The sequence below is a fragment of the Centrocercus urophasianus genome, unplaced genomic scaffold (genome assembly GCF_019232065.1).
Source record: "Centrocercus urophasianus isolate 14NV4802_14NV808 unplaced genomic scaffold, USGS_Curo_1.0 seq_38, whole genome shotgun sequence".
Classification (NCBI taxonomy): Eukaryota; Metazoa; Chordata; class Aves; order Galliformes; family Phasianidae; genus Centrocercus; species Centrocercus urophasianus.
The window spans coordinates 3,708,909-3,732,051 of NW_024884955.1; the positions used below are offsets into that span (position 1 = coordinate 3,708,909).

General features: G+C 37.9%; 3 protein-coding genes across 3 annotated transcripts; all 3 read left to right on the forward strand.

Annotated features, from left to right (window-relative positions):
- Positions 1–241: 241 nt before the first annotated feature.
- On the forward strand, positions 242–6,054 carry PPP1R3D (protein phosphatase 1 regulatory subunit 3D). Its single transcript, XM_042832507.1, has one exon. The coding sequence runs from the start codon at positions 688–690 to the stop codon at positions 1,597–1,599; it is 912 nt and encodes a 303-aa protein (XP_042688441.1). The 5' UTR covers positions 242–687; the 3' UTR covers positions 1,600–6,054.
- A 2,994-nt stretch (positions 6,055–9,048) lies between these two features.
- LOC122167587 (synaptonemal complex protein 2-like) lies at positions 9,049–11,213 on the forward strand. The gene is made up of 4 exons (XM_042832268.1): positions 9,049–9,149; positions 9,916–9,955; positions 10,634–10,777; positions 10,971–11,213. The coding sequence occupies exons 2-4, from the start codon at positions 9,932–9,934 to the stop codon at positions 11,211–11,213; spliced, it is 411 nt and encodes a 136-aa protein (XP_042688202.1). The 5' UTR covers positions 9,049–9,149; positions 9,916–9,931.
- A 192-nt stretch (positions 11,214–11,405) lies between these two features.
- On the forward strand, positions 11,406–17,885 carry LOC122167683 (synaptonemal complex protein 2-like). The gene is made up of 10 exons (XM_042832439.1): positions 11,406–11,527; positions 12,058–12,082; positions 13,082–13,167; positions 14,000–14,088; positions 14,607–14,641; positions 15,262–15,404; positions 15,485–15,537; positions 16,649–16,744; positions 17,257–17,317; positions 17,817–17,885. The coding sequence occupies exons 1-9, from the start codon at positions 11,423–11,425 to the stop codon at positions 17,297–17,299; spliced, it is 675 nt and encodes a 224-aa protein (XP_042688373.1). The 5' UTR covers positions 11,406–11,422; the 3' UTR covers positions 17,300–17,317; positions 17,817–17,885.
- Positions 17,886–23,143: the final 5,258 nt, after the last annotated feature.

Consider the following 23,143-nt stretch of genomic DNA (forward strand, 5'->3'; position numbering starts at 1 on the left):
ACAGTACTGAGTCCGCCTCCCCGGCCCCGCCCGACAGCCTCCTCACGCCCTCCAGCCTGTGCGGCAGCCTCAGCTCCGGTTCGCTCCCGCCCGACAGCCTCCAAGCCTTCCCCGGCCTCGGCAGCGGCCGCGAGTCGCCCAGCATCCAGTGCGACAGCCTCGAGTGTGCCGGGTGCCGCTGCGGGAGCCTGGGCTCGGTCAGCCCCTGCGAGGACAGCCTGCAGACCCGGCTGGCGACGTGTAATGGTTCGGGGTGCTTCGGGGTGCACCGCTGCAGCCCTCACGCGCCCCGCGACCTCAGTGACAGCCTGGAGTCCTTCGGCGCCCAACACGACAGCCTCCAGTCCGTCCCCAGCCTGCGCGAGAGTCTGCGGTCCTCCAGCATCGCGGGTGACAGTCTTGAATCTCTTTCCAGCCTGAGCAACGGCTCCACCAGCCTCGAGTTCACCAGCCACTGAGCCTGCCTTCAGCTTCTCCATACAACGCTCCGGGCTCTGCTTTGCCCCCAGCTGCTGTGAGAGCTGCCAGTTTTCTGCATTTCCTCACAGAAGGATATGTTGTTCCAGCTTACTCTTCTATATCCAGGGCAGTAACCTCAAATCCTCGCTGTCCGTGGCTCTTTCCCGGTTTACATCAGAGAGGCAGTGCTCCCAGCAGTGTAAACGTCAGCGCTGCCATCAGTGAAGAATGGAGGTGCGCGGTCCTCGGAGGAATCGCAGATACCTGTCTGATCTCTATGAGAACATGCTGCGGGCTCAAGACACAGCAGGACAAGGACAGGAGCAGCCCTCAATGGTACGTCCGAGCAGCAGCCCATGTCTTGTGAGCCGTGCCCCAGTCAAGGTGGTGGCCCAGCCTCATCAGCCGCAGAGCAGCACTTCCAGCAGCTGTGATCCAGCACTGCGGCCTATCATCCGCCGCCGAGCAAGGTCTTTGCCTACAACACCTGAAAGAAGGAAGCGAGTGCAGTGTCAAGCTCCTGTGTGCCAGAGTCGCATGAACAAGGTGAGATTTGCTGATGCTCTGGGCTTGGAGCTGACTGAAGTCAAAGTCTTCCAGAAAGGGGAGGATCCTTCAATTCCCCTACATGTCCTTTCCAGGCTCTCCATAAATTCAGACCTCTGGTACAGCAACTTGGAGTTTACCATGCAGTGCTTAGTCCCTGATTTCCAGCAGCCTGCAGACTGCATGGATTTCTCTGCCCGACTTCAGGAGCAGCAGGTGTGTCTTGAACGAGTGACCAGTTCAGATCTGGGGGTCAATGGCACCATCCAAGTTTGCAACATTGCTTTTGAGAAGCAAGTATCTGTGCGATACACCTTCAACCAGTGGAAAAGTCTCCATGAAGTATGTGCTCATTGGCACAGTAGCATCTCTGAGAAAAACGGGCAGGATCAAGTTGATGTTTTCACATTTTTTCTCCCTGTGCCTTCTTTCCTCCTTCAGCTGTGCTCTGTAGTCCAGTTTGCAGCAAGATATCAAGTCAATGGGCAGGAATATTGGGATAACAACAAAGGCAAAAACTACAGCCTCACTTGCCGGACTCACCCCCTCAAGATGCCTAGAGAATGCGAGGAGAGCTGGATCCACTTCATCTGAATGAAGGAAAGTGGATGCAGAACAGCTTTGCAGTAGTCTCAGCGGCCCTTTCTTGTGTGGCATTGCTCTGTGCTCCTTTTTGAAGCCTACCAAACCTGGCAGAGTTTCACAGCAGGCAGGTAGCCAACAAACCGGACGTACTGTTCTAAACCTCTGAAAGTATTAAGGGCCAAAATGTGTAGAGCTACATCTGCTGAAAGCCTGGGTGGTTTCTTGTAATGTATGAATCAAGGCAGAATGGTTCAAAGGGATTCTCTCAGGCTATTTAGAAGAGATCAAGAGAAGACACTTTATGTTGCTAGCAATATTCTAGATTGCATAGAGTATTTCTAACAGATCTATTTTACTATTTTGTACTGTCTGTTTTTTAAATGGGCAGTGCAGCTTTATTGTTTTCATTTCTAATTTTGTTTGTATTATCACACCAACTCTGGGCACTGTTCCAATTACAATTTGCATGGCAGACACTGTAGGGAAGCACTTACATATATATATAATATATATATATATAAAATATATATACATTTATTTATTTTTTTTTTTTAAGACTGTTACTGTGCTGAGTATTTCCATTAGTTTTGGGGTTGGAAAGTAAAGAAATGTTATGAGCAAAACTTGCATGAAAATTTCCAATCAGCCCTTTCCCTTTCCAATCAGCGTTTCCCTTTTTATTATTATTATTATTTTTTTATTATTATTATTATTTTTTTAAGTGCCTTATCTCCACTGTTTGCAGTAGGCAGGAGGAGTGATTGTTACCAGAGTGTATGAAGGTACTCTGCTTCGTGGGGAAGCTCTCATCTTGTTCACCTGATTAACCAGTAGGCTTTTCCTCCAGGTGGTGGTACAGGAGTTGTCCTTCTGCAGCTGCATTCACTAAGGAAAACCAGAGAAATTTTGCACTCAAATTACACTTATGCTCTTACACTCGTACTTGAAATAAGTAAACTTGTAAATCAAGCAGATGTGAGAAAGGAAAGAAAAGACAATACATTGAGCTTGTAACAGAGCCTTGCAGTAGGATCCTTGGACTCTGAATCCTGGCTCTCTGTTTCCCAGCATCTCACTGCCTTTGCAGTAGTACTTTTTGAATGCTCTGCTCAGCTACTTTTTTTTTATAAACCAATTGATCTCTAAGACTGCATCCTTTGCAACACGGAACAGGAACCTCAAAGCAAAATAATGCTTGTAATAGTAAATTAGTATTAAAATGTGTCCTCAGATTATCTTCTACAGCAGGGAAAGCATAGCAACATAAGTACTGCATACCCAATACTTCTTGCTCTGTGACTTTTATTCTGAGGATTTAGTATGGTTTGAGGTAGGCAACAGGCTTGGTGACAGGCTTCAGTCTAGTAAGTAAAAGATTGTCTGTTTATTTGTTCGTTTTTTTCCCATATATTCAACACTTGCATGCAAAATTTATGACAAATTTTCAAAGCTATCTGGGTGGAAATATTAGAGCTGCTTTTTTGAAAGAACCGTGCTATAAAAATCAAGCCATGTATTCAGACATCTAATTTTAGATTTCTGCTTATTCATCAAAATCACAAGTGATTTTTAAAACCACAGTTGTAAGTAACTCATGGTTGAGTATGTGCTAATACAAAAGGTCCAACAAATAATTCTGGAAGTGCAGAAACACCAAGAAAATTCAAGTGTTTGGCAACTTAATGTTACTAGTTGGGCTATTTATCAGTGCCAGGATTTGAAGTGAACAGGCTTCCCAGTTGGGTAGTCTTTATCTTTCAAAGGAACAACTGATGAATGATGGTTTTTTGACCTGCTTAGCACCTCTTTCATAGTACAGTGAAAACTCAGTTGTATTGGAAACCGCTGGGAACTGACTGTGTTGTCATACTGGAGAACTCACCCAGTTAATGTGCACTTACTCATCCTCCATTTTGTTCTTTGTTTTGAATTGCATGCTTATAATTTCTTCCATAGCAATCCAGTGCATACTGCTTTCAGTTAGAGTTTTCTTTAAGAAAAAAAAAAAAACAAGCAACTTTTGATAGAATAGGCAAACCATTTGTTTTCATTCTATAATTTGGCCATTTCTGTTAGCGACTGCTGCTTAAATGCAATTTTGATGTCTTTCCTAAGTAAATGAAATGTCCACAGATGACAGATGTCATTTATAAAGCTTACGTAGCTGTCCAGTATAACAGCAGAAATGCAAGATGTACTTTGGCTTGTTTTCAGCAGGACACTTGTCAGTAGCTGAATTCAGTTGGGGCTGGCAGGGTTTTCCTGTGAAAGCCAGCTTCTAAGTATTACTCTTCCTGTAAGCCTACCTACCTTTGGTAATTAATTTTGGTTTTTAACTTGTATGTATTTTGGTCAATTACCAGTGGTTATCTGTGGGTAGGGAACAGTAAAAATAATCATTTCTTTATTAACTTTTTGCATAAAAGAGCTTTCGTTTTCTATTTAACAGGAAATGAATTTAATTTTATATTGGAGCACAGTGAGATCAAAAGTTCAAGTTGAAATTGTTTTGAATGAGTAACACAACTGCTCCATTAGGAAATTTCATATCTATTAAGTCTTCATAGCCATTAAGACAGGCAGAACACTTCTGAGATTAGGGTGAGGCTGGAGATTTATAGCTATACAGATTAAAAAGACTGTGTGCTTTCAGTCCACCTGCATTACTTTCCATATCTCAGTTAAAGAGGTAACTGTTGAACAATTGAGCTGCAGCTCTTTTGTCACAGGGGAAGGAGAACTGAAATTCTGCTCTTCCTCATAGGCCAAAAAAAAAAAAAAAAAAGAGAGAGAGATGGAGCAAAGCAAGAAGGGGCACTTCTTGACTCATGCCCTCTTTTTTTTATTGGGGGGGGGGGGGCTCTGTATGGCTAAATGACATATGATGGTGTATGACATAACACATCTGAAGTAATCAACCCAGATGTTCTCTATGCTCAGTAGCGATGTTGCTGTAGTTTGCAAGCTGCCTGTAGTGTGACTGACTGTGTCAGCTGCTGCAGGATGAGTTCTGCTGCAAAGAAATTCTCAGTGCTGTTGCAGATTGTGCCAAATGTCAGGTAGGGTAAAACACACCTTGAGTAACTGCAGAAGAATCTTTCTTGGCATGAACTGAACCTTACTTTGGTGACACTTGCTTACTTAAGTAATATCATTAAAGTTTATTGCTTGTTGTTGAACTCCATAGAAGTGGAGTTTTACGTATTTGTTAGCAAAGTAAAAAGCAAACATAGGCACATGCACACACAAATGTGCACAGAAGAACCTGTGCTGAATAAAAGGCACTATTTTAAAGTATTACTCCATCGTCGTCGTCCCCTCCCCCCCCCCCTCCAATTACTGTTTTTCTTTCCTGAGCAAAAACACTGAACTGTCTCTCAGCACACTGTTAACTTCCTTCTCTTCTGAGACTGCTATTTCATACTGTTTTACAATGGGTGTTGCTGGAGCCCAATGTGATACTTGGCTCACTGGTGCTAATATGCTGTTGCTGTGTTCTGAAAGAGAAACATTCATGCTTGCAAATGTCAAAATTTCCTTGTTACTGCAAGGAGCAAGAGATTATAGAGAGACAGTTTAAAGTCACTATGTCAGAGAGGTGAGAACTGAATATCTCAGCAAAGTGAGTTTGGTTTGCATTGTGTTCCTTCTGTAGCCTCTCAGGGTATTTGTATGTACAAAATTTTGAATATTCACGTGTTATCCCAAATTTGCCTTTTATCTCTGCATGTCTGTCACTGCTGTAGAAGAATGGACAGCAGCTGTTACTAAACCAGTTGCCTGGCTTTGCTGACTGAGTTGAGCATGCCTACGTTAGGAAGGAATTGGGAGGGATTACTAGATTCCTTCAGTACATAAAAAATATTTTTCTTTAGGGTGCTTCTAAGCTGTTAAATATTCACACAGGTACTGAGTCATGACAGATGAAATCTGTACTAGTTTTTTTCCTGTCATATTCTGTAGGAACATCAGAAGGATTCTAGTTGACAACAACAAAAGGGTTAAGCCATTAAGTAGTGGTAGCATGCACCTATCATGAAGGCAGACTTATGACCACTTAAATTCTCAGGATAACTTCACTGCCTGCACTGTGTTCAAACTGAGCACTTCCCTTATAATGAGGATTTTGTAAAACTGAATTCTTCACAGGAGTTATTGCCATGTAATACACTTTCAAAACTTGTCTATTTTAGTCATAGAATGTCCAGTAATCCACAGTTTCAAAGTCCTTTTAAGTATGTTTTTGTAAACAAACATGGAATCCATGTAAATGAGAAGGTTGCCTTTCCTGATTGTCATGTCAAGAAAAAAAAGTACATTACACAGTATGTCAATGAAGTACATCTGCTTGACAAAATGTCATTTTGTTTTAGTGAGGAGTTGTAAAGTGTTTATTTCCTTTAAGAACAGTAAGAAAACTGACTATTTTAATAGGAGAGGTTGCAATAAAGCTTTTCACAGTTTTGTGTTGTCTTTGTGAATGGTACTCCTGTTAACAGTTAAGAAAGCTCTTTAGCTAACGTAGTACTGAGTTGTCACTTACAGAGCAACATCCTCAGTTTAGGAAGTAAGTTGGATTCAACAGTTGCTGAAAATTGACCAAACAGCAATTGAAAAGATTACAGTGTTTATATAGCTTCAAAAATGACTTTACTGCTATTTCTTACATGGAATTTCACCTTAGTTCTGTGCAGGATTAAGATCTAATGTTGGAAAAAGGCATGTTGTCAGTTACTCTGATATGACTCTACTATTGTTTTGAGGGAAAGAAAAAGTGGTTCTCTTCTAAGCCCTTCCAGAATTGCACTAGATGGTCTTACCTGAGTCTGAGATTCACAGTTGCATTGTTTTTCCCTGCGTGTCTTTTTTCCATTTTTATTGCTACATTTTCTCCTCTCAGACCATGTGCTTTTCTCTTGGAAGTTTCATAAAAATGTATATACAGAGGGTAAGAGAGTGTCCATCTCTACAGTAACTATTTATCCACTATGTGAAAGCATCTCCCTCTGTGCAGAGCATTTAACCCACACAGTTCAAGATGTGAATTATCTGTTACCAAAGTTCCTTCTAAAGCAAATCAGAAAAGTTTAATTAGAAGACATAATTGGCAATATGCTTTTAGTAATTACTTTTTAATCAGGACTAACAGCTTTAACATTACAGTGCCAAAGTTGCCTGGGGGAAAAGATGGCTATCGCAAATCACATTAAATAGGTGGAAATGTCTGTATCGTGCTGAGTTGTTTAAGAATTTCAGTATCACTTTTTGTTTTGAAGTATAGAGGTTGCGTTATAAATAATGCATACGGATGCACAAAGGAGTATGCTTCTAGACATACATGCTATTATAATGTCTTTGTGACACCTCTTTTCCTGCGCTACAGACATCAATCAGAACTCACAACACCGCCTTCATCCTTGTCAGTGTACTCGTTAGAAAAGAGTTTTAAGCACCACCTGAGGATGCTATCAGAGTGCAGACTGACCTGAGAGCAGTAAAGGAGAGTGGTCTTTGACTTTTAACATGTCACTGGAAAACAATGTGGAGTTACTTGAGCTTGTGTTTGTGTGTGCATGCATGTGCATCAATGCCACAATTTAAGAGTATTCAATGGTTAGATATTACAATCCCTTTACTTCATCGGAGATCTTGACATCTGAATACCCAGCAATATAAATGTCAATAATAATTGTTCAGCTGATTTTTCAATACTTTGACTGGACTTTTGCTGTGAACGCCCAGCGAGATTTGTCTTACAGGCAGTGTTATTTTTAATATAGGTTTTATTTTTATATTTAGTCACAAATTAATAGGGAATCTGAATGTATCCTATTAAAAATCCAGCTTCAAGTAGTAGCAATATAATAATGGTCTGTTGTGAGCATAGCACTTAACAGCTCAATGCTCATCAGTGCTCTGTGTATTACTTGTGTGTACTTTTCAGCACTGTCTCATAAAGACACAGAATGGCAACTCTAAACGTTTATTCATTTGCCAACATGGGTCTAATGTTAGTACTGACTTCTTTCCTGATTTGGCCTTCTCCTTATGATCTCAGATCTGCAACTATTTCAGCTGACACTTGATATTAAAACTGGTTGGCATAAATGCTCTGACCCTTCTCAGCTCTTTACACAACAGTACCTGTGCCAAACACTGATTTTATTGACTACAGTGTTTTCCAGGACCTCTAATTTTCTAAGACCCTGTTCTGAACACACTTCTGCTTCCATTTTCTCCATTCTTTTTTAAGTGTAGGTGCCATATATCATGGAGCATAGGTGGCCAAACCGATCCCTTTGAAGGGAAGTATCAGCAGAAGGGCCAGTGAACTCACTGAACTGGTAGACGTATTTTAGCAATTATCTTGTGGCTTCAGCAAGGGAAGAAACATCTTTTCTAAAAGGCCCGGGGGATGCACAAACTAAGAAATATTTCCCAAAACGCTGTTGAAGTCCTCACAGCTGTTTGTGCTGAGGAGGATCGAAGGCTTTCATTGCTCGCTCCGGTCCGTGTCACGCAAAACTCCATGCAAATTCTACTGCTGACCTTTCTCGTGCCAAACAAAACTGTTAAGTATGCCGAGAGAGAACGTGATCGCAGCGAATGCCGCAGTTAATGCTCAGCGCCCATTAGCCCGGCGCTGGCCGCGCTCCGACCTCATACCGCTTGTCATTTGCTTGAATTGCAGTGACATCTGGTGGCTCGCTGAGCGCTTTCTGTACAGCTGTTCTGCCATTTATAGCTCCCATTTGCTTTCTTTCCCTTTTTAGAAAGCCGGTGGGATGAGTATTTTATTTACACGGTGCAGGTTTGCCTGCTGTGACGCGCTGTTTTCCCACACGGTGGGATGCGGGATCAGCACAGCCCCGTGTCGGTCACAGGTCTGTAATTCTGTACTGTGCTCTGACGGTAATGAAAATGTTTTTTAATTAAGCGCTTGAATGCATTACATCGGTTTACCGAACTCCATCGTGCTGGCTCGTTTGCATTACACCCTGACATCGTTGTTCTAAACGAGGGACGGCGGAACATTAGAGGTGCTCGCAGCTTTGTAAGGCGAGGCGTGACCGCGCGCAACGCACGGCTTCCCTCGGACGGCGCAGCCCTGCCCACACGCACGTCTCCCGCCGGCCGATGCACACACAGCCCGGCGCGAGCCGCACCTTCACGTCAGCGTTCTCTGCCAGCCGGCAGCCAACGAGCGCCGCCCGGCGGAAAGTGGGCGTGCCCAAAGAAAGCGGAAGAGTTTTTCACTGTAAGAGGAATCCGCCTCCCGCTTACATCTCCGACGACGATTGGCTGCACGGGTCCACGATCTCGGGCGGTGATTGGGTGGGAATCAGTAGGTCTGGGTGTGATTGGCCGGCGGGAAGTGGCGGTTTTTTTCTCTCGCCGGCGGTGAGGTGAGGGCCGCCATGTTGGAGGTTCTGCTGCTCCTTGGTGGCGCTGCGGGGCGTTCTTTTCTCAGTAACGAGGCCCTGGGGACATGCCAGTAACTGCGGGTGTTCAGGTGGTGGAGGTGTCTGTTGTACGTCGGGAAAGAAGCATCTGGAATGGTGGTTATATCGAATTCTCTGGCTAGACAGGAGATGAGAGAATTGTGAGGTGATAATAAAGACCTCAGTGTAGGCGGTTCCATTCGTGTACTGGAAAACTTAAAAATAAATCACCCTGGGTTTGTTATTTCTGTGTTACTCAGGAGTACAAAAACGGCTGTTGGGTGCCCCCAGTCGATTCTTATGTAGAAGTTGTTTTCTGTTTTTAATTGCTGTTTTCCCATGTTTAGTTCCATGTGATTTCTGGAGTGGGGAGGCCAAAGCACTCTGGGTACATCAGTAGAGACATGTTAACATTCACAGCATGGGGATGTTTTGCTCTGGGTTAAATCCAATGCAATTACTTTTGTCTGCTCTTGAGTTTTAAGCTAATGTTTTCAGAAATCTATAACTTAAAAATCTTGGAGCTATTAGGCATCTCAGTGCTCACTATTTTCCATATAATTAGGACTCTTCACCACGTGCATTACTGTATCTTTCTTAAATAATCTCATTTTCCATTTTATAATGAGGCCTTTCTATAGTCTTGCTATTGGCTTGCATATGCTGAACAATCTATGCTGGCAGGACAGCCTGCTATTTTCTGCTCTTTCTAGCTCAAATGTATTGAGAATCCACTGCAGAACTCCTATTCCGATTTTGTCAAAGTTAATCATTGAAACTGGTATTATAACTAATCAATTACACAATGTTTGCAAAATCTATTGGAAGTTTGTATCAGTGAACTGTGTTTCACTCAAGTGATAATTGTTCCCTTCTCATGTAGCTCATCAGTTGCCAAAATGGCAGCCAGGAGGGAGATGCAGGTATGTGCCTACGGACTGGAATATGGTGTGGATTGTTTTAATTACTGACTTTAAGGACCTCTGCTGGTGTTTAACTAGAAGTACAATTAGTAGTACCGCAAACAATGTGTTCAGAAGAAATTTTCCATGGCTATATGTTACTTCTAAGCAGCTGCTTAGAAACTGAGAAGAACAGAAAGGTGTTATTGATACAAATAATTAATATGCATTTGATGTACTTAATGTGGTTGGGATGGTACTCAAGACTGAAATGTTTAAACCTACCTTTAATCTAGTTTTAGAAAGAATAGAGAGGCATAATAATAAAGGAAGTTATACATATGTTGATAGCTTTTAAAGTCAGTAATATGTAATTTAAAAATGCAGTATTAAGTGCCAAGGAGAGGGTAAGAACACAGTAAGTACTTATGGAAGTGCTTACTGGTGATACAAGGAAAGAAAAAAGCATCCAGTTAAGGAAAACTGGCAAACTGTTAGAAGGTGGGTAAGTATTTGTGTGATTAATGCATTAGATATGATGCTCTGTAGCTCAGAACCTTTTTATGTTTAATGGTTTTGTGATTCAGTATATTTGCTGAGAATCTAACAGATGACAACATAAAAATAAAGATTAAGCATTATAAAATCAGAATCAGTCTTAAGACAGAAATGTATCACTGTGTGCTTCTTTTATTCTAGCAGTTTGAAAAGCTAATTGATGAAGTTACAAGGAAAAAAAATTTTGAATTATTAGAACAATACCTGGAAAGAGAAGATTGTGAAAATATCTCTTACAAATGCAGCAAACAGTTCGTCAGCAAGTTAGACAAGCTTCTGTGTCAGGTGATCTCATTGTTACATCAGAATAATTCGTGCTCGTCTGAAAAATACTTTTTTCATTTGTACCAGCAGTTGATTTGCAAAACTGAAATAAAATTTAAGACTCTCAGTTCTTGAGAATACAGAGACGTGCTTAATTAAATGTAAGATTTTCTGGGAGTATGAACTGAAGCTGGTGTTACAATGTTGATTTCAGGAACTTGACAAACAAGAAATCAAAAGTGTTTCAACTTTACTAACTTCTCTTTGGAAGTGTGGGGAAAAAATCAGCATAGCAGGCGACAATGGACTCCCAGCAATGATAAAATGTGGCCTTATTGGAAAGATAAGTATAACCATAAAGCATGTGGGAAAAGATATAAGTGAAGAATATGTGAGTAATGCTTCAGCACTGAACAACTTAGTATTCAGTTTAGTCTTTGATTGCCTTTTGAGTTAAGGATTTCTTACTATTTCATAACAAGCATTACTCCGACTAAAGTGTTTTAGCTTACGCAACCAGGTTTGCACTGAAATGTGCTCAGGAAGCTGGTAATGTTTTTGCTGTTGTTTTAATCTTTGTATAGTCGGTGTAGTTTTTCTGAAGTATAATACAGTCTTGTTCTTTTTTGTGCTTTTAATGTAAGTTTGCTTTTATTTTTCTCTTACATGGTTAATTGGTATGAAAAGTTAAAAGGAATTTTGATTCTCAGAGGAAATGAAAAGAACAAAATCGTTACAAATCTGGCTGAAGATTTCTTCAATGTACTACTGGTAAAAAAATATGTTGATTAAATATATTGTTTGTGAAGAGTTGTTAGTACGTTGGCAACAAAAAGGCTTTCAAGCATTTTTCTATTTAGTATCCCTCTAATGCTAATGTTACAATGATTTCCGAGACAGATTATAAGTGTCTTCAGACAGTTTGTCTGCATTCATGCTTGTTAGCATCATTTAAAAAAAAAATTCAGTGAACAAAAATATCACGTCTCTGTCTTGATTTTTATTACCCAAGTTAGTTGTATGCTAATCCCTTGTCCAAGGGCCCACAGTTTATAAGATCTGGGAGTTTTTAATAAAAAATATATACATAAAAAAGTTGTAGGAAGCAATTTGAATACATTTACTAAAATATTTGAGGATACTAGACTTAACATTAGAAAATGTCTGCTGTGTTCCTCATTAAGGATTTGAGGGTGAAATAATTGTAAAGTCTTAAATGCTTTTTATTTGCCAGCTTTGGGTACGTTATCTAGATTTTATGCTGTAATGCTTACAGTACCTTCTTTTTTTTTTTATTGTAGATTGTATATGACAGCAGACCTGAAGGTGGGCTTAAAGGAATTCTGTTCTAGATATCATAGTTAAAATCTCTTTCAGAGCTCTTCAGAAGTTGTCAATGTTAAAACAACTATTTGTGGAACCATTTGAACACAAGGTGGTTCTGAGAGCAGTTCTGTGTGAATAATAAGGGTAGTATAAAATTTTGTGATTAATGTGAATGAACAGATCTGTGTTCTGCACCCAGTAAACATCGAGGACTTGTCCTCAAGAGGGCTGTGCTGTGCGCTTTTCTTGTGCTCGTGAGAAAGGCAGCTTGATTGTGAATTGCATTTTTATGTGGAGAAAAAGCCTGAATGACAGTTGTAATCTTTTATTGTTTAAGGTTTGTGTATTGACAAGTTTTCTTTGTAACTTGATAATATTGGCAACAAAAGCAAGAAAGTTTCTTCTTCTCAGTGATGGCAACTAAGAGGTTTTCATTAAAAGGGCAGTGTTACCTAACAACTGCCACAGCTCCACATAGCATAGTTGTTCTCCTCTTTGGATGACTATCGTGAATATCACGCTGTTCTTACCTTTCACTAAAGTAGCACAAATGGTAGAAAGTACAGAGTATTTTGCTGTCACTGTCAAAATCTCAAAGGGCCCATTTTCCTCGTTTTTGGGAATCCAATCCCAGAGCTCTCAGAAGTGACATGTGCAACTGATTGGAATGTATTTTAAAAATTAATGATCTTCTTGTACAAGGGATTTCCACAGTTAGAATGTGGTAGACAGGAATAGAAACATCATACAGATTTTTATGATGTTTTCTGTAAATGGAAGTACTAGTCTGTACTGCATTTTGACTACAAGATGCTTATTTTTAAATACCAGTAATTCTGTATAGAAAAGAAGGCATGCTGTGTTTTTGAATTTTTAGTGCTAATTCTGAATTAGCACTATGTTTACACCTGCAAATAAAAATCTTTTCCCAAATGCTGGAATTTTTGCTTATTTCTAATGTTTGTTTGTTCTTTTTTTTTTTTTCCCTCTGGTTATTAGGTAAAATGGAAATGCTAGAAAACTTTGTTTTGAGAACATGTACCATCATAACTGATGTAAGAATTAATATTTATGTCCAACAAGAGGTAAATGCTTCTTTTTTTTTTTTTTTAAGCAGCATTTTTCTCATTGGTACTTAAATATACTTCGCAAAGATAAGTGTACAAATGCCACAAACAGGTAATGTTGTGGTATAGTATAGTAGCATCTGAAGGACAAGTTACTATTTCTCTGGGGATGCTGGTTGGCATTTGTGCTACTAACCGTTCATTTTTGCTTTGGGCAGTAAATTGGAAAACAGTGGTAGGATGATTCTGTTGAGAAAGCTATATAAAGGCATAGGAGATAAAATGTTCTATTACAGTTGCTAGAAATTCTTTAGATATTTGCAGGAGATCACAGAATCACAGAATTGTGGGGGTTGGAAGGGGCCTCTAGATGTCTGTACCTTCAGTATACTCCAAATTTCTCCTATTTAATTTACTAACGTGATGTTTTCAAGGTTTTCCTTTCTTTTTAAAGAAAAGAGTTTTGGGTTTTATGTTTCTTTGTTGTGTTTTATTGTGTTTGATTTTGGCTTTTTTCTTTTTTCTTTCCCCTCCCCTGTAATCTTCTCTAAAGGCTACATCTCCAAAGCAAGGGTGTTTGCATGCGAATTTGAGGTATAATTTAGCTTAGCAATCAGCTTCAGACAGCAGTCTCTCTCTGACAGTTTTTTGCTATATTTACACCTGGAAACAAGAAACATAAATACCATTTAAGGCCAAACAATTATTTTCTTGTTTTTCAATTACTTAAGCATGCTATTTTGATCAGTGGTACAGAATATATTGATTAGATCCTGAATGCGGGTGCAGAATAACTTAAACTTCAGTAACTTACTTTATGTTTAATTTGAATCCTTTTTTTCCCACTCAGGTAGTAAGAAAACTTAATTTAATGCTTGACAGCATGCCTCGAGATGCCAGGAAAAAGATATTTTCTACAGAGGAGATGTTGCTTGTCATGTAAATGATCTTCAATATTTTTTTAAATCATTAAATTATTTGCATATCTGTAAAGATATTTTCCTACTAAGACTTTTTATAAGGCATGCTAATCCATGTCTAACTCATTTTTGCATTTTGCATTTGCTGTTGTGTTGCCTGTGGTAGTATCAGTGGCAGATATTCTCATCGGCTATTCCCCCTTATGTAATCCTTGTTGTTTTTAAACAGTTACATTCATAGTCAATTATAGGACTGGGTGAATCCCTCACTGGAAGGGCAGACTATTTGCATGTTTGGAAAACTTTTCATAGCGTTAAAAGAAAAAAAAAGACGTGTACCTGGTGGCTCAATTCTCCAGTATTGCTTTCAGATGTATGTATGCTCTTTGCAAATGAAAGACCTGCCCCTCTGGAGTCTTAATAATTGGATGGAATCAGATTTTCATCTCATATGTTGGAAAGTTGTAATTAAGTAAACTTTTCTTCTGTGCTTTGTTTTGCTGTCATAATGTGATGAAACACTGCTTACTTTTTCAGGAGTGACATGGGTAGGAGAATTTTGGATGCTGGAGGTGAGCATGGCTAACAAACATTTTATTATTGATATTAAAAATTACATGTAGTCCCATTTAAAAATCCAGGGAATACCTTAAAAGCTGCAGAACATTGCAGTAATAGTCCTCTGAAGAATAAAATATTGCAAGAGTACTCTGCCTGCAAACAGGAATGTCTCAGATGTATGCAGGATCAGACTAACCTTGTGAACTTGTTGGTCCTCTTCTCTTGGAAGTGAATTTTGAAACAGCAGAAGATCAGAAAGTAGTAAGTCTCTGAGGACAGTGAACTGTTTACCACATTTAATATTAGTCTAATTTTTGCCAAGGGTCACTTTGGTTTCTCTCTGATTCAAGCAAAAGCTGAACATTTCCTATCTTTGCTTATATGTGTAGCATTGCTTTGACCTTCCTTGAGAGTTTAGTTGAAGTCTCATTTTTGAATCATCATCATTTTGTTCAGTCATCCTTATTCCCTTAATTCTATATTTCCTTTATGGATTACATACTTGGGTATAATGTGATATGCAGTATGAAAAGTTTGACACTGCTGGTAATAGGTTCTTACATAATTATTATTTTTTAAAATCAGTAGTATTCTTAAAACTACTATTCCTGTAAAATGTATTGTGCTGTAGACTATGACCTGCAAGTAGCCATCACAGAAGCTTTGTGCAGAATGATACCAGAGAAACAAAGAAGAGAACTGGCATGCCAATGGTTTTCCATGGAGTTTGTGTCCAATGCATTTAAAGGAATTAAAGATTCAGAGTTTGAAACAGTAAGTCATATTAACAATATTTCCATCGCGATAGATTTTCATTTTTTACTTTCTACATGGAAATCTTTCTGTTTTGACAGGATTGCAGAAAATTTCTTAACCAGGTGAATGGCATGCTTGGAGATAAAAGAAGGTAAAATGTTTTTGTTCTTAAAGCTAGTATGTTTTTGGCACAGAAACTGCATTTGGTGAGCTCAACAAAGCAATACAAGCAAATAAGACTAGTCTTACTGTGGTGCAAAGGCAAGGAAGTGTGCAGAATTCAGTAAAAATTCTTTTAAAACATTAAATAATAAAGAAGCGCTGTCTTTTGGCATGTTACCATAGATATTATCTTCTCTATCAAATGCTAATTTTATGTAATTCCTATACTTGGAAAAAAAAAAAAGTAACAAATTGAAGAAACTGTTATTTAAGTAAAGGACGTTCATTTGAAAAGATTCTTAAGCAATAAAAAATCCATGCTTTGTTAATTTGTTAAATCATTAAATGTATCATCTAGTAATAGTTAGCAATCTATTGATGTATATATTCCTTTGATTTGGGATGTTTGTGCTGAGCTAATGATCAATGAAGATATCTGTTAGAGAAATAGAACATTTAAAAAGGAGAAAGTGCAAACTCTTTTTCCTATCTATATGATCACATCTTCTGTATATTTTATGTCACGATGGCGTAGAAGATATTGTCTACTATCCCTATAGCAGCTCCATGTTCAGTTTTGAATACCTATTATAAGACCATTTCTACAATATCAGTAAATATGAACGTAGAAAGGAGATCTGAGACCACTCTTTGCTCGTTGGGGATTCACATTATCTCCTTTGGGGAAGAAGTGCCAGGAAGTGACTGTTCCTTTCAGTCCTGCAATTCCAAAGTCTGTAAAGCACATAAATTCTGTGCTGAAAACAATGCAGTTGCTGTGCTCAGATATGCCAAATTTACAGTGTTTCAGTCTTTGACAAAATATCCTTTTCTTACAGGGTTTTTACATATCCGTGTTTATCAGCAGCTCTTGATAAATATGAGGTAAATTGCAGGCTAAATCATATATCCACAGATTTTCATTTGTGCAGGTGAGGTATTTCTTTGCCTTTTAGTTCAGAAAGCAGAGTTTGAATAAAATTATTTGTCAGGCATATACAGAAGTATTTGAAGTTTGTCAACCTGTGACACAAAGCCTAATAGCTGATATAAACTCTCATTCTCAGCTCTTGCTCTTCTGTCTTAATTTTTCATTTCAGCTACAGCTCCCGTTGGATGAAAATCTTGAAGAATTTTGGATTGATTTCAATGTTGGCAGTAGAAGTGTATCTTTCTACGTGGCAGCAGATAATGCAGTAAGCTAAGTTTTGTCTGTCATATTGATCTTTCTGAAGAAGTAGATGTGTGCTTTCTCAAGTATATCAAGTATGTTATATATGCATCTACAATGTGGAGACAAAAAAAATAGATTTGGTGCAGAAATAGGTAAATATTGCTGGTAGAAATTGGTGTTGCTATTCTTTTTTCATGCATGTAGATCAAAGAATTTCAGAGTAATGACTTTTTAATGCTGTTTGTGAACAATTCAGTATATAATTGCACCTGTGAACAAGAAACTGTTTACAAAATTGGAATCACAGAATCACATGGAAGTTGTAGGATTTGTAGGTAACTCAACTTTTTAGATGAGTATTTTTACCAAAGCTCTTCAGGGACATTTTCAGTTATAAATTAAGAATATATTCATTGTAGTAAAGGCTGTTGACAATTGAAAACTTGTTTTCACTTGAATGCTTTCTAATCAGTGACCTTAATTTATCTCTAATATTATATATATCTTTTAAAAATTGTGTATTTTTCACATGAGGATCAGCAATGGGAAACAGTCATCATACCAGAGGAAGAGGTAGACCTATACAACCTTGAAGGTATTGGCAGTAATGAATCTGATGTTTTGTTATGCCCTAGTGGGGATTTCCAAACTGATCAAAGCAAAGTTCACATCCAAAACAGTGTAGGTGCATTTGTTTTTATCAAATTGCACTGCACTCATGTTAGTAGTTTAAGCACGCAGGTGCAATTTAAATAATTTTAAAGTAATATCTTATTTCAATGCAAAATAAAACATCAGATGGTGACTTTTAATAATCTTCCTTTCAAATATCTTAGGTTAGTTTTGTAAAAACCTATAATTGGTCTGCAGCTATGATAGGTAACCTTCAGAGAAAATGCTACGGGTTAATATATAAATATTTTTACATGATTGAATCTTAAATTACTTCAATAATAAAGTAGAATAAGTAGAATTAATTAAATGAAAGCTGCATTTCAATAGCTGAACTGATGCACACAGATATCAACTATTTACTCCTTAAAGTGGCTACTTAAATGTAATGAAAAACATTCTGCAATTTTGCTTTTGTCCAGAGAAAGATTCAAAGAAATTATTAACAATAGATTTAAAAAGCCCAATGAATGTGGGAAATCAAGAAGGAGAGAAATTTTTTTTATACTTTGATTCTATCTTGGAAATCGAAGATGTAGCCAGAAAGATTTATGGGTTAAATAAATGTAAGGTAAGATACAAACACCTTTCATATGTTTTTTGATTCAGTTTGAAATGATGTGTTATTGCCATGTTATTATGACTGATTATTGTATTGATTTCTACTTAGGGAGTTTCTTTAGTCACAGTGTTAGTAAGAATGTTGATTCTTTGGTAACGTGTTATTTTCAGTGAAGTTATGTAATAAATTTAAAAATAATTGTTACAAAACCAGACAGGCTGCAGTGGGATCACCTTTATTTTTTTCTTATATGCAAAATCATGTAAATAATACTTACGACTTTGCAGTAACATGGGAAACAGACAGCAGTCTATCAGAATGTCTCATTCAGTTCAGTTTGCAGTATGCTTAGCCCTTCAGGAATTGATTCAGTCAAAAACTGTTTGCCAGACATCTTACTTCTTTACTGCTTGGTGCGAACTACTTTGCCCTGCACTCTTCCTAGTTGAGAAACTCAGTAGGACTGCAAAAGCTGTGAGCTTGCAGACTGTATTTTCCCCTCTAACCTGTGTAATTTCAGGCACTTCTGATCTCTGACTTAAGCATTTTCTTTTTTGTTTCTTGTTCAAAAATAAATGAGCAAAGTGTTTTCTTTACTTAGACAGTTTCTCCCTTTATAGGAATTCAGTAAGAAGCAGTCTATGTCAGTTGCTAAAACAACAGTGCATATCATCTTTGATGAAAGTGGATCACAGGTATGCTGAAATCACTGTTTTCTTGCTTTTTATAATGGTTAGTATGATCATCTAACTAATGGTGACTGACTGTAAAAACAAGGATGTTTTAAATGCCAGTGAACAAAGATAGCTGTACAACTTACAGTTTCTATACTAATTGGCTACTGAATGTAAAGAAGTTCATCTGAACGCGTGTGCGTTTGTATGTACAAATATAAAATGTTTCAGTATGTTGATTTATGTATATTTGTATATGTGTATATTTAGAATTTTATTCATTTCTGTATGTATGCATCTTTACACACATGCACGTATAGGTTCTGGTGCCAGAAAGTCAGTTGTCACCATGTTTGGAAGAAAAATCTGAAGATGCCAAATTCAGTAAGTCCAAAGCACAGCAACTTCCTGGAATTCAGAGGTCTTTGAATAAAAACAACCAAGATAAATGCAAAGAAGATTCCTGCAAGGTAAGTTGGAGTTCCTGTGATCTTGCAGTAACCTGTATAAAACCTTCTTTGAAAAAGTTTGCCAGAATTTATTGATACTGTTTCAAAATACATAACGGAAAAGTAATGTTTGCATACTTTAAAAGACCATTGTTCTGATAGAATTCTAATTAGATAGAAAAGATTTTAAAGCATGTTTAGATACCCTATGATATGCAGAAGTTCTGGAAACTTATTAATTATTAGCTATAATAATAGCTGTTAATTAGAGACAAGTCCTTATAGGCTTGGTATTCACAGAGAACAAGATTTACAAAAAAGCTGAGGTGTGGCTGTCAGGATGTATCCTGTACCTTCATTAACCAAACCACAATCTGTTGGGACTGCTGCTGTTCATTGCTTATTCTCTGTTTAAACTGGGAGGAGCAGAATTGTGAAGCCTTTTGCCACACAATCACTCTACAGTCGTGAAATGGCAAATGCATTGTGGTTCTACCAGAGCTAACTGCAGATACCACAGGGATAGGAGAAAAAGATGAAGTAATGCTGTCGTTTCCTCACCATGCAGTAGTCATGCAGTACATGTGTTGCTGGGAGTTGTTTTCAGTAAACCTGTTCCTGTGGAAACTCCTGAAAGTAATCTTAGTTCTTTTGATTGTTAACAAAGGATGGAATTTGACCTTGCTTTGTTGAGTTAAATTAGAAAAATAATAATGCTGCTCTCAGTTAAAATCCCGAGTTAAATAATCCAAGTGTTATGGTAAACTTTCTCTTGGTGAGAATTGCATGAAAATCAGTTGTTACACTGACGAGTACAGCAAGAGCAGCTGGTGTTTCAATAATAAAGTGTTAAAAGTCTCTTGGAAATAGGTTTCTAGAATCTTATGTTGTCACCCTTAAGACTGTATATAATGATCAAGTGTTTTTCCGTGCCTCAAGGTCACCACATCTTGTAAAAGGAAAGTGTCTGAAGCATCAGTGCTTATTCCTGCAACTGCAAGATTTTCCACACGGAGTCCACTGGTATTTCTTAGTACGTGTAAGTTTGCAGGTACTTTCAGGGTAGAAATAAGCTGTAGTCTTTGAAGTGGCTAATTGTGAATAATATGGTACAGGAATGAACTGTGATCCATTGCAGGGCTGGAAAGGAGTAATGTAGGCTTCATAAAATCTCTCCAGCAGATGCTTTAAGCTTGAAATTTTTGAAGTAGGCCACCTGCTAGACTGTTCCATAGACATTATGCAGACGGAATAGCATTCCAAACAGCTGAAAGCTATTCATTTCTTGTAATTACACTGACAGTAAGTTGTTTGTGCTGGGGCAAGCTAAGTCATCTTGTGAGGTGAAGAAGTAAACAATAGAGTAGAACTAAAATATGGGAGGTTTTTTGTTGCTTTCCTCGTGACTGCCATTCACCATTGGTTTAAAGAATTCTTGGCAGTAAGTGCTTTTATGGCAGTCGAAGTGGGAAATCAAGTTTTTCCTATATGTCTATCCACCATCTGCATTTTACTGGGATGTTTTAGACAAAACAATTTGCAAGCCTGTGATGTTCATTGTGATGGTTTTGTAGAAACTGTTTCTTTGGGAGTCGATGATGTTTCTAGTGAATAAGGTGGAATCAAGGGCAGGTTTGAATTGCAGGTCTAGTGCTACAGATGCTTACTTCAAAGCTGTTTCTTATTAAAAATATATATATAAGGAGGATACTTTTCTTTGTAACAAATAGGAGTCATTGTTTCTTCCTAACGGCGCTACTGTAATACACTTAGCACTTTCTAAAAGGAAGTGACTTACAAGTCCAGTAGAGGCTGCAGATGAAACTAGAAGCCAAGCACGTGACTAATTTTCTGTTTTAATGGTCTCAAATGATCAATATACCTGTGTATATCTCTTTATCATGCCATTAAAGAGTAAGAGGCTAGAAATAAAAGGATTTTCAAATTAGAGTGGAACAAGACCAGTGGGACCAGAGGGAATGGTTTCAAGCTACGGCAGGGGAGATTCAAACTGGACATGAGGAAGTCTTACTTTTCAGAAAGGGTGGTCAGGCACTGGAATGGACTGCCCAGGGAGGTGGTGGAGTCACCGACCCTGGGGGTGTTCAAGGAAAGGCTGGATGTTGTGTTGAGGGACATGGTTTAGTGGGAGCTATTGGGAATAGGTGAACGGTTGGACTGGGTGATCTTTTAGGTCTTTTCCAACCTTGGTCATTCTGTGATTCTGTGATTCTAAGACAGAGATAAATTCTGTAGTTTTTTTTAATTTGGAACTTACTACATTATCTATTCCATTAAAATGTGTTTTACTGTAAAATATCTTCATGCATGACCAAATATTTTCTTCGGAGCACAGATGTAAAACATTGCTTTCTTCCAGACATCCACTGTATATTGGCTCATTAACCTCTGTGTGACTTAATTGAAGTCAGTAGAATTATTAAAGATGCGTACTGAGTTTATATAAATGCTAGTCACTCTTTTAAAGTTTATGGAATAAAAGAGATCATGGGCAATGCTCTTCATATTGGTCTAGAATTATAACACATCTCTCGTTTGCTTTCAGCCACTCCTTCTAAAGGACGATGCAAGTTACCTTTGAAAATGATGAGTTCTGTTGAAAGGTCTAACAATAATGCAGTAAATGGAACCAGAACTAAAAATTTATATCGGGAGCTTACTGAAGTATGTATCTTTAGCTAAGTCTTTTACTTAGAATAGCATGTGTTCTACTTTGTTCCTAATTTGCGCTTGGAAGAGCTAGCGTTCTGCAATCAGTGAATAACTTACAGAAAACAGAGTGGTTCTTGGGTCAGATTCAGGTCAAATTCCTGATTACAGGATTCTGAGGCATTTTATATAGACATGCTTCAGAAAAAGACTTCATTGTATTGATTGTATCATTTTAGAATACTTTGAGTGTTACTTAGTACTAAAATTTGTTTTGCTTTTATGGATTGTAACGGTCATTGTTATTTATTGTACTTTCTAGAATGGGCAAAGATGTACATCAGATAATGAATTTTGTGAAACAGAGCAGAATACTAGGAAATCAAAAATCAGAGAAGAGGCAGAACTACCAGAAAAGGTATTGGAACCAGTACTTCAATGAAAAGAAGTAATGATTCAATATTTTATTCAAGAAATGATAAATTTGAGACACCTTTTTGTTTGTAATTTTATGTAACTGTTTTATTTTGCATGTTGCTCTTCAGGCCACACTCCCTACAGTAGAAGTTTCAAAATTTTTACCAGAAGCAGAAAATGGAACCACTGAAAAACAAACTTTAGGCAAGTAATTTTACGAGAGTTATTTGTCCTTATTTTATTTTTTTAAATCTTGTACATTCCTTTTGTAATAACGATTGGTAACAAATTAATATCTCATTTAGATGAGGCATTAGATATCGTTCCTGATTCCCAGCGAACAGGGAGAAGCAACAAACAACTGTAAGTACTGAAAAAGAACACCAAGTCACTGCTGGTTTGTGACTCAGTAACTTGATTCATGAAAAGGTTCATCTGTTGTTTTTAACTTTATAATTGAAATCTGATTATTTTGAAAATAGTGGTCATTAGCAAGATCAGAGTGGTAGTTTAATGTTCAGTGTTAATAAGGAGAATAATTCTTTCAGATTACAACAGATAGTAAAGTAAAAATGACATGGGTTTGCATACAGTGAGCTGTGCCATAAGAAGTAGTAAACACGTTCTAATTGTAACTCTGTAGGGGCACCACATTGTTGTCTTGTTCAGTTTTAGTGCTGGCCATAGGATACCAAAACAACCTCTTTGCAACTGCCTTTTTGTATATATAATTTGTGAAGTTTTGTCATTTTACAAAGCATAGATTAATTGAACAATAGTAGCAGGTTTACACACCAGTGTAAAATGCATTGATAATCTATAAGCTAGCTCTGTTTCCCTATGTTGTGATGCATGTTTATTGTAGTTCAGCCTCACTTCCTGCAATTCACTGATAACACAATGGTATCATTTTTATTAGACTGCCTGGTCATTTGAAAAGTTCTTCTGATAAAAAAAGAACAAGGAAAAAAAGAATG

What these genes read in the sequence shown, in the direction of transcription:
- PPP1R3D (XM_042832507.1), top strand. Translation starts at nt 688, where the DNA reads ATGGAGGTGCGCGGTCCTCGGAGGAATCGCAGATACCTGTCTGATCTC.
- LOC122167683 (XM_042832439.1), top strand. Translation starts at nt 11,423, where the DNA reads ATGGTTAATTGGTATGAAAAGTTAAAAGGAATTTTGATTCTCAGAGGA. An exon ending in ATATTTATGTCCAACAAGAG is followed by an intron (nt 13,168 to 13,999) that starts GTAAATGCTTCT and finishes TTTCCCACTCAG; the next exon opens with GTAGTAAGAAAACTTAATTT. An exon ending in ACGTGGCAGCAGATAATGCA is followed by an intron (nt 16,745 to 17,256) that starts GTAAGCTAAGTT and finishes TTTTCACATGAG; the next exon opens with GATCAGCAATGGGAAACAGT.
- LOC122167587 (XM_042832268.1), top strand. Translation starts at nt 9,932, where the DNA reads ATGGCAGCCAGGAGGGAGATGCAG. An exon ending in CAGCCAGGAGGGAGATGCAG is followed by an intron (nt 9,956 to 10,633) that starts GTATGTGCCTAC and finishes CTTTTATTCTAG; the next exon opens with CAGTTTGAAAAGCTAATTGA. An exon ending in TAGACAAGCTTCTGTGTCAG is followed by an intron (nt 10,778 to 10,970) that starts GTGATCTCATTG and finishes TGTTGATTTCAG; the next exon opens with GAACTTGACAAACAAGAAAT.